This window comes from Pelodiscus sinensis, chromosome 17 (assembly GCF_049634645.1).
Source record: "Pelodiscus sinensis isolate JC-2024 chromosome 17, ASM4963464v1, whole genome shotgun sequence".
In the NCBI taxonomy this organism is placed as follows: domain Eukaryota; kingdom Metazoa; phylum Chordata; order Testudines; family Trionychidae; genus Pelodiscus; species Pelodiscus sinensis.
In genome coordinates, this window is record NC_134727.1 from 24,513,896 (window position 1) to 24,530,106 (window position 16,211).

General features: G+C 40.7%; 1 protein-coding gene across 7 annotated transcripts in view; it reads left to right on the forward strand.

The window, feature by feature from the left end:
- AFF4 (ALF transcription elongation factor 4) overlaps nt 1-16,211 on the forward strand; it is a 110,753-nt gene that overhangs the window by 46,748 nt on the left and 47,794 nt on the right. For 4 of the 7 annotated variants that reach the window (XM_075900325.1, XM_075900327.1, XM_075900326.1 and 1 more), the window contains 4 exons: nt 4,648-4,774; nt 9,272-10,066; nt 11,765-11,809; nt 13,697-13,783. In XM_075900325.1, coding sequence (XP_075756440.1) covers nt 4,652-4,774; nt 9,272-10,066; nt 11,765-11,809; nt 13,697-13,783 — 1,050 coding nt within the window. In that variant the 5' untranslated portion in view covers nt 4,648-4,651. Of the gene's footprint in view, nt 1-4,051; nt 4,147-4,647; nt 4,775-9,271; nt 10,067-11,764; nt 11,810-13,696; nt 13,784-16,211 lie in introns of all 7 variants that reach the window. The other 3 variants (XM_075900324.1, XM_075900322.1, XM_075900328.1) reach the window with 2 other exon arrangements.

A 16,211-nucleotide genomic window follows, 5' to 3' on the forward strand; every position in this document is an offset into this window, starting at 1 on the left:
CTTTATGTAGCTCAAAATTTTATTTTTCTCATTTTTATTGGATTAACTTCTGTTGCTATTACTTCATGACCTTATCGCTTGTCAGCAGAACATACTTGGTTACCACAGTTGTTCCTACTTTTAAATACAGGGGAAAACTGTGGAACTTCAGATACTTATGTGGTAAATGGATGGTGAACACTGTACCCCGTAGTAGGGATTTTAGGTATCCGTTAATTAACTGATGGAGTAGTTGATGGAAATTCCATCAACTACTTGATTAGTCAATGGGGGAGGGCACTCCTGCTGCAGCTCTGCACTTTGAATGAAGTAAAGCCAATAGGCTCTTACTACATTGAAAGTGCAGAGCCACAGCAGGGTTTTAGCTCCTGGGGACAGTGCAGTCCCAGCTTGCGCCATCCTTGGGACCACTGTGACTCTGAATCCCCTGGCTTTTAAGGTGGCTTCCCCCAGCACTGGGTCCTGCTCCCCCCTTTCCCCCCCACCTCTGTATCAGAGGGAGTGGGTGAGGGAGAGAAACCAGTTGAGTACTCACTTGACTAGTCACTTATATCCCTACCCATAGCTTGTGAAGTGAGTCCATCTTGTGACAGTTGCATTGCCTCAATTGATTTATTTTTTTAGGGTATATCTTCACTATAGTGTTACTCTCTAGAGAGTGTTTAACTGGTGCAGCCCTAATTGTCCTTCCCTTGTACACACACAAGCTTCTTGAGTTCAGTGATGCTTTCAGCCTCTGCAAGCTAGCCTTTGAGAAGTTATGGTTTGGAAACTAGGGGGCTTTCATTTGGGCTGTTGATTGTGCAATAAGGATGCAGGCTAAAATACTTCTATGATAGTCCTTTAGTACCTGTCCACAGTTCTTGTGGACCACATTCTTGCACAATTCATTGGGCAGCTCATCTTACTGTATTACACAGAACCATAGCATATGCTCCCTGAAGTTGTAGCAAGGGACATGGGGGAAAGGGAGTGCTGTAGCATTTTAAAAAAAATTGGGCAATGCTTTGCAGTATAACTGCTCAGATCCAGACTAGGCAACTTGTATGGGGCTCTGGCTTACAATTACCTGAGTACTTGCTGTGAAGACTCCCTTCTGAGACTGAGGAGGAGTAGGATAATGAGAAATAAGATGTTCAGTGAAAGGATGAGTTTGTGAAAAGAATGAACTGGGTACTGGAAGTGCCCAGTCCAACACTTGTGTTTTTAAATAAAAACCATCTGGGAACAGGTTTCAGCTTAAAACGGTTCATTTTTTACTTTTTTAAAAAATCCAACAACTGGACACAACTGGATTAAGTATTTTAGTGTTTTGCTTGGTTTTCATGTGATGTCTGACTAGTAATGTGTTTTGTTACTTTCATTCCCTCCTCCCCCCTCTGCGTTTTTCATATGTGCTCCAGCTCTTGCGTTTTGACACTGGAATTGGGGCAAGAAGATTAGTGAATAGGAGAATCATTTTTAGTTGTTATAAACTTAATGAACCAACTGTGTACAGGTCTTCTCTAGTCAGGCGTACTCTGGTTCAGCAACAGCCATGGTCCGGAATGACTTCAGTTAGCCAGAAGTTTACTTATCATGGGTGTGGCCAAGTTTCCCACTGTCCCATAAAAAGTTTTACAGCCCAATCCTGACTCTGTGTTCTCTACTGTTATTTAGTTCTTATTAGCCCGTAAATGTCTTCTAAGACCCCAGTAAGTAGTGGAAGTGTGGGTAATGCTGCTAGACAATATTGACCTCCCGTAGATCAGCAAATCCTCTACTTTTGCACTGTCAGGTCTCGAGGGTATCGGATTTAAGAGATTCAACCCGTAGAATATTTGGTTATGGTTAAAGGCATTCATAGTATTTAACTGGGTTAATAATAGTTCACTGAAAGTTATAATTTCACTGTAATAGCTTTAATCTAAAGCAGTTTACAAAACCAGTTAATTAGTAGTAGTACTAATTTTTAATATGCATACTTTTGTTGTTTGCTTTTTAAAGTATCCTTTCTTACTGTTTTTGTTTGAGCCTAGACCTCCATCTAGCATCTCTTGGGTGACCACTTTATATCTGTAGTACCTATCGTTCACTCAATAAGCTGCCTGAGAATTTACATGCTTATGAAAATCCACCAAACTAACTGCCCATTTTAATCTATTTATGCCAGTATGCAAACTTGTTTTGATTTTAATGGCTCATTTATTCACTGGAAGCACTGAATCTCTCTCTGAAGATTTAAACCCTTTTAAATTATTGTTTTTTATGAAACAAATACAGTCCAAATGATCACCTGTGTAGAATTTTTTCCTTCACTAATGTTTAAGATGGAGATTGGGGAAATGGAGAAATGCAAGTAGCTTGTCTAATATTTCTAATTACCTGTTCTCCATAGGTCTGGTAGCGTGAGTTGAGAGCCAGTTTAATTCCAGTGTTGCCACTGACTGAACTCAATCAGTTCTCAAAGATCTTTACTGTCTTTTCATGTGAAGTTATTGAAAATGTTTCAGCCCCTCAGTGCAATAAAATGATTATTCCCATTACTTAGTTTGGATAGTCCTAATTATTAACGTAAGATTGGAAAGTTATTTGTATCATTTGTAAAAGTTATTGCTGATCAAAATTTTTCTCATTACATTAAAAGTATTACACCATACTTTGTGTAAAGCTGCAAGTGTTAAGTTTTCTTAAAGATTTAACTTTATATGCTCCTAAACTGAAGTAATTGTGTTGTCTTAGTGTGTCTTTTTTACCCATGTGGATAAAGTATTCTAGTACGATCAACAAAAAGCAAAGCTGAAAGGATTCATCTAAATTTACATTTTATATGAAACAGGCACTGAAGTGAAAGGCAGCTGTTTTATGTGGCTTTTAACCAAACAGTTCGTATAATTAAATCTGAGATGTGTTGTCAAATATCTTTTTCTTTGAAGACTTTTATATAAAGATGGGGTATTAGTTTACTTTTTGCTCTTCAGTCAGTTTGGACGAAGTGAACTAGCCAGTTTCACTTTCAAGGGACCAATTTTTATATGGCTCAGTCTTGGAGATGAACGGTTTTCAATCATTTTAGTTTAACATGAACAAAAAGCCTTAGGTAACATTCCTGAATATGCAGACTAGTACATTCAAAACTGTTGTAGCTGACAATTTGATAGCATGGTGTTAAGCTAACTCACTTAAACATTGTTTTTGCCCATCAAGACATGGCCTCAATACACACTTTGTCTTACTATGCTTGTGTTGCAGCCACTGCTGGGAAATAATGAAGTAGAACCAAAATCTACCTGTCACAATGTTTTTTTTTTTTAATGAAAGTTTCCAGTAATCAAAACTGTTTTGGCCTAACGTACTTTTCATCATCTCTTAAATTTATTACACTAACATAGAGGTATGAGACAATCAGAATGAAGCTAAATAAAGATGAGAGAAATTACAGTGAAAGTAAGCTAATATAAATATTTAAAAGGCTGATGGAAATTGAAGACTTAGAGTAACTCTTTTATTGGGCAGATTTTAAACAGGATGCTTCAGCAAACATTTTGAAAATAATGGGACTGTTTAAACAATCAAATAATGGTCTCTTGAATTAATGTAATATTTTATTTTGTTTAATTTTATTTAGACTACTTTAGCAAGTGTTAGTTTCTTATTTGTATAAAACAGCTAGCTTGTGTAGTGGTATATAAATAACAGAATGTTGATTTACACTTACGAATATACAGAATAGTAGCGTACACAAACACCACTGCCAGTGCCATTTTATTCATAGTGTGGTTTCCCTACTTTAAGTCTTGTATTTTTGAACTTGAAAAGCATCTTTAGACATCCTTTTTAAAAATGGTCTTAAAGCTTATAAGTAAAGTAATGTGTCAGTTGAAGCAGACATCTTCTGAGTCAGCTTTTAAGAAAAGTACACTTTTAAAAAAAGAGAAAATTCCAAATTTCTTAACCCATGCTGATCATTAGTTACTAACGGTATGACAGCACAGTGGATGAGAGGTTGGAATCTTGCTGTAACTGAGGTGTTTGCTGAAATTGTATTTAGAATAGAAATGTCGTTTTTTAGGGAACCTAGAAACAAGAGCAAAGCTGAGGTCTTAACTACGATAAAGGATGGACACCAAAGAAGCTGTGTTGGGGACAAAAACAAAGCAAAATAAGGTAGAGCAAAAGTAGAGGCCACACATCCACACATTGGCTATGGGAAGGGATGAGTGTGGGTGGGGGTTATACTGAATGGGGAAACAGACAGAGGATATTAAATGGGAAAAGTGGTGGAGGCTTTTAACAGTGAAAGGCAAATGAATACTTCTACCTTTTTGTTTTAAACCAGCATCTTCTAACTTAAACTAATTATGCAGGTGACATGGTTTGGAGGAGTAGGGGTTCATCTATGGATTGTATGAAGTTTACCATTCTGGATCATTGCCTTAGCTCTACCAGTTTTACAGATCAAATCTAATTGCTACTGGCAGGTTATAACACATACAGATGCCAGCTGTTTTTAATTAAAAACTTTTCAATTTTGGATATCTCCTACTGTGGTAAGGGGATTCTTCAATTGAACCGTTCTGTTGGCAAACTGAATATAATGGAACTTGTTCCATTCACTTTCATCCTTCATTTCCTTTCTGTGATCAGAAATTATGTTTTTGTTCGTAGCAACATGAACCGTGAAGACCGGAATGTGCTGCGTATGAAAGAAAGGGAAAGGCGAAATCAAGAAATTCAACAGGGCGAAGAAGTCTTTCCACCTAACTCTCCTCTCTTTGCTGAACCATATAAAGTTGTGAGTTTATGCTATTTTTAAAAAATGCAGTTCCTTGTAGCAAAAAAATATTTTCATTTATTTGGTTTCTAAACTTTTTTTACTTGATTTTTTTTTTTCCTTTGAGGGCACAGTTCTTGTTTGCAGTGATAACAGACAGGGCTTGAAATGAGGTTGGATGATGATTAAATAGCAGAACTAATAGATGCTCAAAATATCATTCAAGAATAAAGACATTGCTTTACCTGAAAGGATGTGTTGAAAAGGATAATTAAACTTCCGCTAATTTTTCAGTTTCATTCTACCTTTGTTCTAGCTACTCAAAACATTAAGTATTGGTCAGGTTATTATGGTGGCTGGCTTCTTTTTTGACATTTTTTAGCTTATTGCTCAGCCTACTAGCTTTCATCTACAGCAGGAGTTCTCAGCCTTTTTCTTTTTGAGACCCCCAACAACATGCTATAAAGACTTCAGGACCCAGCTGGGGAGGGAGGGCACTCAGGACTCTGGTGCAGGGAGAAGGTGGACTGCCTTGGGCGTAGGTATAGTTTGACTTTTATTTTGGGTGGACAGAGGCCAGCGGGGCTTGAGCCATCTCTGCAACGTAGGGTCCAGGAAGAGAGCACCACTTCCACCCTGGGCTCATCTCAGCAAGCTACCTGCTTGTCTGCACCTGGGGAGGAGAGCACAACCAAAACTATAACTCAGAGCAGGGGAAGTTCAGCTCAAAAAAATTGAAAAAAGCTGAGGGGGTAGTTAGGGATGGTGTGTAGCAAGGGTGTAGATCAGGGTACAAGAAGAAGGAGATAAAGGCTGTGTTCAGGCAAGCATGGGGTAGTTCAGGGTGCAGAGAGGGAGACAGCTAGGTGCTGATGTTGGAAGGGCTCCCCCTGCAATTCCTGTTTTCCAAGGGTGCTGCCTGCCAAAGATTTGATTACCCTGCCCAGGAGGTTCTTGCTGGCTGTGTGATCAAAGGGGCTGGGAGCTGAGGAACATCTTCAAACCCCAGCAGCAAGAGATGAGGGAACATCATGGCTACCTGCATCATGGCGGCAGCCAGAACAGCAGGTGTCCTACACTGCCAGTCTGCAGTTTCTCACCTCTGGTGTGGCAAGGGTGAAGACAGAAGGGTGGGTGGGATGCGGGCGAGTTGCCTCAAGACTGCCATGTTCCTCCGTCAGTTCTTGGGTGAGGGCAACACACGCATGTTCCTCCAACACTGCCCATGGGTTTAGTGCTCTGAGGAGCACTTGAACTCAGAGCTCCAGAATTCAGCCCTGGTGTTTCTGGCTTCAGTCATGCAGGGGGTGCTGAGGATGGGGGCTGCAGCCCTGTGACTCCTGACTTCAGCCCCACAAGAGGTGTTGTAGATATGGATTTTAGCCATTGGGGAATGTGGATCCCTGCTGAGAACTTCTGATCCAAGTACTGTTAGCTAAAAGAAACCAGGAATGGGATATTTGATGCTGGTTTTAAATACAAAACTGCCTGGAGTTCTTTAATACAACCAGGTTTTTAAAAAGTTGCTGGCTGTCATGACCTAATTAAGAATTTAATGTAACTTTTTTATTTTCTTTACAAACTGTTTAAAGTTCCTATTTATGATTTTAAACCCTACTAGATTCTCTCCCGGGGATCTGTTTAGGTCACACTCAACACCAGTAAAATAATATTTATGTGCTTGAGGCAGAAACTAATTTTGAGAGGGTAAGGTAATGACATGAATGCTTGTAATATTTTATCATTGAAGAACCGTAAAAAAACAGTTTCTTTCAGAGTACTCTCCTGGTAATTGAAGAAATGAGACTTGGGGCATGTCAGTGTTAGAAAGTTTTGCTGCATTAATTATATTGTTAAAGTGGTTAAATCTCCTAGCGTGAGCATTGTTATATGGTAGAGAAATAAATACTTGTTCCAGTTCGGTAAGCAGAATTGGTGTAACTGCTGATGCTAGAGCTTGGACCAGTAGGACTGCCATTAAGAAATAAATCTTTATCTTAATTGACATAGTTCCATCTGTTTTTCCAGGAAAGCCAGCCTTTAAACATCATTTAAGCACTTATTAGAGAAGTAGCCTCAGTCTGAAAGATTAGTTAAGGGGCTGAGAGGTATGTTTTGGTGATGTGTGGGTGGTGGGTTTTTTTTTTTTTTTTTTTTTTTTGGAACCACTTATCTATTTGAGGTTCTTAATATAACTGGTACAACTGTTCCTTGCTGATCTAAAGCTATACTGTGTGGAACTCATGTCTTTCTTTGATAAATGCAGCTCAACTTTGGCCCAGGTTCTAGTGAGAATATTACTGAAAAGATACTTAAACAAAATGTCCACTACTGGATTCATAAATGAACACTGATAAATTGTGCTAGAGAATGAATGGAATTGACAAGAAAAACTATCTTAAATGCCTTATTTAACTTTTGTTTTTGTTTTCCTTGTCCAAGCTGAGAAATGAATAAGAACCGCATAAATAATAGATTCTTTCCTTAAAAGTGCTCATGCCCCATTTATGTGGCTACCAATACTTCCTCACAGCTCTCTTCCGCAAGAGTTCTGTGATAATACAATTCTTAAAAGCCCTGAGCTTTGAACAAAATGTGCTTTGGACCATCTATTTCATATGGCTGAAAGAAAAAAAATTCTATTGTCACAGAATTATAGCAGAATTTAAAAGGAACGGTGGCATTTAAGGGTCTTTAAATCTTTCCATTTTTTTTCTAACAGTTAGCTTCTTATTTCCTTAAATTGCTTTGGACCATTTTCCCAGAAGCTAGCAAATTAAGTGTACTTAGGCTTCTATAGGATGGCCTAGTTAAATTTAATTTTTCTTTTACCTGCTGTGTCAATAAGGATTTAGGTCATTAATTTCTAGAAATAGGCAGCCAAAGCCCATCCACTGCTGAAAGGGTAGTGGATATGATGTGAGATTTAAAGCCAGGAACTATATGGAAAGACGTTGACTCAGTGAGGGATTTGGAGGAATGTGAGGAAGGGGTTATTGAATATAGAAAATGGCATATAATAGCCCATTTGATCTATCTGGCAGTTGAACAATGCTTAGCTAATACAGCTGAACTGGCCATACAATAATAGATAAGGTTGGCTTTGTGCCAACCTCTAATAGTTTCTAATACATTGGGCAAAATTTGTCCCTTAACTCTCTGGCCAGTCTGTCTGCTTTCGATAGATGGTTCTTGGTTCTGGTGGAAGATTCTGCCATTACAAGATGGACATTTTTTTCTGTATTGAATCCATTATACTTCATAAACTAATATCTGTAATCTAGCTGTTATTTTCTGATAATAGGAAACTGCATTTAATGTTAAACTTGATTAAACTTTATGGATATGCTATTTATTAGCCCACTGAAGGCTTCCTGTTAGTGGTACACCACCAAATGTTCTTTTATCATGTGGGGGTTACAGCTTTTAAGAATAAAAAAAGGATACTTTTAAAGATAGATGGGGGAGAGAGTAAAGATAAAATCACTTAATAGGATGAATGAGATGTTAAAAATAAGATGACTAGCTTTAGAAATCAGAAGGGAGTAATAACTACATATTTCTGTATTAGGAGAATAAACTTTAGTACTTCTCTGGAATAAGAGATGAAACTGGGGTAGTACACAAAATAGACTTGGATGCTGACAAAGTTCTGAACCCTGATGTGTAAGTTTACTATTGTAGTTCTGGGTCATAAGAACATAAGAATGGCCATACTGGGTCAGACCAAAGGTCCATCCAGCCCAGTACCCTGTCTACCGATAGTGGCCAAAGCCAGGTGTCCCAGAGGGAGTGAATCGAACAGGTAATGATGGAGCGATCTCTCTCCTGCCATCCATCTCCACCCTCTGACAAAGAGGCCAGGGACACTATTCCTTACCCATACTGGCTAATAGCCATTAATGGACTTAACCTCCATGAATGTATCTAGTTCTCTTTTAAACCCTGTTATAGTCCTAGCCTTCACAACCTCCTCAGGCAAGGAGTTCCACAGATGGACTATGCTCTGTGTAAAGAAGAACTTCCTTTTATTTGTTTTAAACCTGCTGCCCATTAGTTTCATTTGGTGGCCCCTAGTTCTTATATTATGGAAACAAGTAAATAACTTTTCCTTATTGGCTATCTCCACACCACTCATGATTTTATAGACCTCTGTCATATCCCTCTTCAGTCTCCTCTTTTCCAAGCTGAAAAGTCCCAGTATCTTTAATCTTTCCTCATATGGGATCCGTTCCAAACCCCTAATCATTTTAGGTGCCTTTTCTAATGCCAGTATATCTCTTTTGAGATGGAGACCATATCTGTACACAGTATTCAAGATGTGGGTGTACCGTGGATTTATATAAGGGCAATAAGACGTTCTCTGTCTTACTCTCTATCCCTTTTTTAATGGTTCCTAACATCCTGTTGGTTTGTGTACCTAAAGCCAAGTGTATATATCTTAGATTTAGGAATCTTATTTTAAAAATACGACTTAAATGTATTTTGAATCTTATATTTTTGTTGTACTTTGTACAGACCAGCAAAGAAGATAAACTCTCTAACCGTATTCAGAGCATGCTTGGAAATTATGATGAAATGAAGGATCTTATAGGCGACAGATCTCTACAAAAGCTTGTTGGTATTCCCAAACCAACAGTACCATCAACGCCAGATGAAAAATCAAACCAAAGTTTCTTTGGTGAACAGAGACACAGTACCAGCTCTCATCAGAGCAGCAAATGGACTCCTGTAGGGCCAGCACCTAGCACTTCCTCCCAATCACAGAAACGGTCCTCAGGTTTACAAACGGGACACAGTAGTCAGCGGAGCAGTGGCAATAACACTAGCAACAGTGGCCAGAGGCATGACCGTGACTCATATGGTGGTAGCAGCAGCAGCCGCAAAAAAAGCCAGCACGGATCAGAACACTCCAAATCTCGTTCTTCCAGCCCTGGAAAACCATCTGCTGTTTCTTCGTTGAGCTCCAGCCATTCTCGGTCTCATGGAAGTGATCATCATAGCAAAGAACATCAGCGTTCAAAGTCTCCACGGGATCCTGATGCAAACTGGGACTCACCTTCCCGTGTACCTTCATTTTCAAGTGGACAACACTCTAACCAGTCTTTTCCTCCTTCATTAATGTCCAAGTCCAATTCAATGTTGCAGAAGCCCACTGCCTATGTAAGGCCCATGGATGGACAGGAGTCCATGGAACCAAAGTTGTCCTCTGAACACTACAGTAGTCAAACGCATAGCAACAGCATGAGTGAGCTGAAGCCTAGCAGCAAAGCACATCTAACCAAGCTCAAAATACCTTCTCAGCCATTAGACGTAAGTTTGTACGAACGTGTGTGGTTTGTTTTTAAAGGGGTGGGTGTATCTTCCCCCCCCCCCCCCCCCCCAGCATCTATGGCTAGGATTTTCAGAGACACTTAAGGGAGCAGGGTGCCTAACTTCTATAGGCTGCACTGAATATCCAAGCTTCTGTGGCTACCCTCAATTTACTACAAAAATACAGGGCTTCATTCTGGAAAATGAAGCAAATTTGTAGCTTGGTCAGTGAGCAGTCGCACATTTTTCTTTTATATTTTAAGGAGTATCTTGTTTGTTTTTCATTTTACATCCCCATTGTGAATTACATAATTGCACATCATGTTGAAGATTTTATGGTCTCCTGCTCTTTTTGAACCAAATTCTCTTTTAAAGTGTCGTAATTGTGCATAATTTACCTACAATTTTTTAAAAAGCAATTTACAGGTCCGGCAACATGCAGGACCAGGGTTGTTCCTGGGCCACTGAGCCCAGGTATGGGGAGGTAGGGCCAGGATTGTGGTGGGGGGCTGGTGACTCAGATGGGGGCCCCCTTTGGGGGCAAGGCAATGGAGAGTTCTGCCTCCCGTTCCCAGGAGGAAGCAGGAGTAGTCAGTGGCCACAGAGCTCCAGCCGCAGTCAGGGATCTCCAGCCCCCACTGCTGAACTCATGTCCGGCAGCGGCTGCGGGGATCTGGAAGCATCAGCCTGGGGAGCCACTGCCAGGCAGGCAGCAGCAGTGCTGGGCTAGAACCCTAGCAGAAGGCAGTTCAGGATGGGCCATATTGGGAGGTACCTGCCCTGGTTTAGCAAATCCCCTCGATTGGGACTGGTTAGGTCCTGAAGATGCTGGATGAGGGAGGTCCAACCTGTAACTAGGTTTCAGAACTTCGTCTATAAGGTGCCACAGGACTCCTCATCGCTTTTGCAGATTCAGACTAACACGGCTACCCCTCTGATACTTTAGTAGGATGCTGTTGCCTCAACTCTTAGCTGCTCAAATATTAGTAGCTGCGAGTCTTCTAGATATCCCAAATAAGTGGTAAATAAAATCTAGAAAATACTGGTCCTAGTTATTTTATGCATAGGGAAAGGCATTTATGCCAAGTATTCAGAAATGTGGGAGTAATTTATACTTTAAACTATGACAAGCAGTATTGTAGCTCTCTACCCCTCTACATATATTAGGACACACAGAAGGAGTTACTAAAGTACGAATACTTTAAGTACCTCTTTTGCCCTATCTATGCATTCATTAATAATTAAGTTGATGAGAGAATAGGCCTGAACAGGTTGTAGCTTACCATTATGCTATTTCAGATAGTGCCCAGTGACTTGCCTTGTGAATGTATGGTTTAAAAATAAATCCACGCTTTCATATGTTTGTAAGACACTGGTGTGTTAAGATCTTGTTAACATTTAAGTGAAGGATACAGATGAAGGGTTTGAATAACGTATTTAGGATATTACATCTCCTGTGCTAGTTCTAAATGTGACTGCTTCGTGCCATAGAACATCTAGGGTATCTGCAATTCTAGAAATGGATGATAAAACTATTGTTGGTTCTTTAGTCCAGCATTGCTACTCCTTTCACTGATTCAAGATGAATATCAGCAGCACTTGGCCACAAACAAGTCTCACTTCAAATCCTGCTATGTTAAGGTGGGGGAGCCTTTAGAAGTATATATGAAATATTTAATCCTGAACTTCAATTTGTAGGCATCAGCATCTGGTGATGTGACCTGTGTGGATGAAATTCTAAAAGTGAGTTCTCTGTTCTTCTGGTTCTTGTCTTTATTAAATAAGCACCGGCAATGGGGGAAACTAAAGTAAAGGTTGCACCTCCCTATTCTGGCATCCTTGGGACCTGACTGGCCCCAAACGAGGGAGTTTGCTGGACCAGAGAGGGTCAATTCTAGCCCATTCGCCTCCAGGCTCTCTTGGGGGGTTTCCAGCCTCCTTTCTGGGCTCTCTTCCTGAGTCCCAGGCTTCTCTCACGAATGCCGGCCCTGCTGCCAGGCTCCCTGCCCCCAGGCTGCCAGCCCGACTTCACTGCTATCCCTGGCTGCCCTTCTGGCCACTGGCCCTCCAGCCACTGGAATGGCTCTGCTCCTGGTCACTGGCCAGGCTCTGATCCCAGCCCACCACTGTTCCCAGACCCAGCCAGGCTTCCAGCTCTGTTCTCTGCCTGGCTCTGCTGCTAGCACCCTTTCCCCCAGCCACCAGACTGGCTTGGCTCCTGCTCCAGCCTCTCTGTCACTGGACTCCCAGCCAGACCCCGCTCCCAGTCGCCGGGGTTCTCTGGTCCAACAACCAAAGTGTCCCGGACCCAAGATGTTCGACCTGTACTTGTCCTGCCCGCACATGAGGGAAAACTAACTCTGTTCCAGGAATGTTACTTACACTACCTAATTCCTTAAATTGTCAGTGTGCTAGGTACATGGATTCTAGTTTCTGCTGCAACTGCTAACTTTAAAGCCACTGTGCCTGCTACCTTCCTAGAACCTAAAGTATTGACCCAAATTGACATCTGTTTTAAACTTGTTGATAAGCTGCTTTGTTCCTACAAAGCTTCTGTTAATACCTTTATCAGTCCTATGTATTTATTGAATGTGCTTTAGATTTCCATTTTCATGGTAGGGATGTAAGCAACTAGTTGACTATCTGATGAGCAAATGCTTATTGGATAGTGGATTAGTGACTCAACTAATCACTCCACCCCTGGCTCCACACCCACCTTGCTGCCTCTACCAGAGAGGCAGTGGGGCGGGGGGGAAGCAGAATCTGATGCTGGGGGGAAGAGGCTTAAAAGCTGGTTTTCCCTCAGCATGGTCTCTGTAAGGAGAAGGGGCAGGGGCACAGTGGGGACCTGGCAGCTCTTCTGCCTTCGAAATGTAGCAAGAGCAGGGCTCTTGAAACATTCCAAATGCAGAAGCACTGTGGGGAGCCTGGGGTGAGCTGGGGACTCAACAGTCCCCCATTGACCCCACGCTCCCTGCTTTTGAAATGTACAAGAGTCTCTAGAGGGCTCTTGTACATTTCAGGAGCGAAGCACCACCAGCATGCAGGGCCAGTGGGGGACTCAATCTTCTGCTGGGCCTGTGCTTCCTGCTTTTGAAACGTACAAGAACTCAGGAGGGCTCTTGTACATTTCAAAAGCAAAATGCTACAGGGAGAGAGGGACAATTTGAGTCTCCTGCTGGCCTGTGCTCCCAGTGGTGCTTTGCTTTTGAAATGTACAAAAGCACTTTCAGGGCTCTTGTACATTTCAAAGGGAGAGGATCTCTTATCGACTAATTAAATAGTCAATGCAAATTACATTGACTATTCAATTAGTTGATTGATCTGAATTTAACATCCTTATTTCAGTTAAATATTTTTTAAAAATTTCTGGATTTCGCAGCAAAAATGTGTTAATTTATAGACACAGAATGGAGCAACATACTCAGAACTCTGTCAGATATGTTTAGTAAACCAGAAAAAAGAAATTTGTCTCTAAGATTAAAGTAAATACATTAAATCTTAGGTTTTACATCTAATGACTATAGATTAAAAAGCTATTCACACTTCTGTCTGAAATATTTTTAAGTTGACATTTTGATGTGTTCTTACCTTGATGTATCAATGCTTCGCTTTTTGGTTTGGTTACAGGAGATGACCCACTCTTGGCCTCCCCCTCTGACTGCTATTCATACACCATGCAAAACAGAACCTTCAAAATTTCCTTTTCCAACTAAGGTTAGTGAATAACTAATCTAACTTCATGTTTTGTTCAGTAGACAAATATTGCATGATATTAAAACTAGAGAAACTCTTTTTAAAGTTCAAGAATTGCATTGCAGGGTTTAAAGCTCTTGTTAAATTCAACAGTGTATTGTCATTTGGGGTTTGTTGAACACATGCAAAAATGTGTCTGAAAATCCACCCTGAGTTTGCAGCAGTGCCCATGATAGCTCTGTAAGGAGCACAGTTCTGTCCTTCCCTATGTACATTCATTCAATTGCTATATCTTCCTAAAATGAACAAAAGTGGAAGGCAGTATTCTGCTGCAGTGGCTTCAGTCCCATTGGCTATGTCTAGACTGCAGGCTTCTTGTGCAAGAAGGTTTTTATCGGAAGAGATCGTCCGCAAAAACTTCTTGCGTAAGACCGTGTCCACGCTGCAAGTGTGCATGGAAAAAGTGAAGGGCTTTTGCTAAAGAGTGTCCAACTCTATGGATGCTCTCTTGAAAGTAAGCACTGATTGATATGCACAGAATGACCACCAGGTACTTGTGCTTTTTTCTCTTTCTTCTTTTTGCACAAAAACCCTCTTTTCCCCATCCACACACGCCTTTTTGCGAAAGAAATCTTTCGCAAAAAGGCTTCTTCCTCGTAGAAAGAAGAATACCAATTGCATAAAAATCCCTCTGTTCTTTCCATTCTCTTGCACAAAAATATGCTTGAGATGTGGACGCTCTGAGTTTTTGCGGAAAAACAGCCGTTTTTCAACAAAAACTCTGAAGTGTAGACCTAGACATTGAGAGTAGTGGAAAATAACAGCCATTTTGAAAGAGAGGAATAGGTTTTTTTAAGTAAATACTGCTATTTTCCATAAGTAGGGGCTGAAGAAGAAACTGTTTGTTACTAAGAGCTTTGTTAAGACCATTAATCTTAAAAAGGTTTCTTTTTTAAAAGTACCCATTGCATCGGATCTGTTCAGTAGGAAAGAAGGGGAAAGGAAAACGTATACGTGTGTGGGGGCAGGAGGCGCACGCGCATGTAGAAATGTGGGTTGGATCAAGAAGGGGGACCTGCACAGTACGCTCTGGCTGCTTTGTGCTGCCCTGTTAAGTATGTACTGGTAGATCTGGTCCTGAAAGTTTAAAAAAAACAAACAAAAAACTCCTTAAGTTGCTAGTATGTATCTTAAGATTATTAGAAATATCATATAGTAACGTTATCTTAGTTTTTATGTATAATATTTTTCATTAAAAACATAAGAGAATTTCGAGATAAAAATTTGAGTAATTTAAGAGTAAAAGCATTTAGGGATCCTGTAATTATTCCCATAGTCAGGGCTCGACAAATAATGCAATCTACTCACCTGTGGCGAGTAGATTGCAACCCGGAAGAGCCAGGTTTGGGCGATCTGCACATGTGCAGAACGATCTGCACATGCGCAGACCGCCGGACAGCGCAACTGGTGAGCGGGGCTCGCTGTGGTTCGGTGAGCCCTGTGCATAGTCAACCATCACGAATGCAAGAAATGCGAAGGAAAGGTTAAACTTCAGAAAATCAGACATACAAAGAATGGAAATGCACAGCTAAGGCACTTGAAAACAACCTTAAATCTGTTCAATTGATGTTTTCAGCCCTGCCTTCTTTCCTTCCCTTCCCCCATATAATTTAAAAAATCAGTACTTGTAGATCTACAGTCAACAAAATAGTCACGCTCTAATAACAATTGCATATGTGTTAGCCTGGTATCACTTCCTGGAATGAGGCATCACTAAAAGAAGATAGTGCAGCTCTTACATTTATCCCTCTTGTTTCTCATGTATGATCAACAATGAAAAAACATTTAGGGGACTTCAGTTATACAGATATAGGTTAGGAAAATAACACAGCGGGACACAGACTTTCCAATAAGTTCTTGGACTGCATTGGGGACAACTTTTTATCTCAGAAAGTTGAAAAAGCTACAGGGGGGAAGCTGTTCTAGATTTGATTTTAACAAATAGGGAGGAACTGGTTGAGAATTTGGAAGTGGAAGGCAGCTTGGGTGAAAGTGATCATGAAATCATAGCGTTCACAATACTAAGGAAAGGGGTAGAAGGGAGAACAGCAAAATAGAGACAGTGGATTTCAGGAAGGCGGATTTTGGTAAGCTCAGAGAGCTAATGGGTAAGGTCCCATGGGAATCAAGACTGAGGGGAAAAACAACTGAGGAGAGTTGGCAGTTATTCAAAGGGACATTAAGGGCCCAAAAGCAAGCTATTCTGCTATGTAGGAAAGATAGAAAATATGGCAAAAGACCACCTTGGCTTAACCATGAGATCTTGCATGATCTAAAAGTAAAAAAGGAGTCATATAAAAAATGGAAAGTAGGATAAATTACAAAGGATGAATATAGGCAAACAACGCAGGAATGCAGGGGCAAGATTAGAAAGGCAAAGGCATAAAAT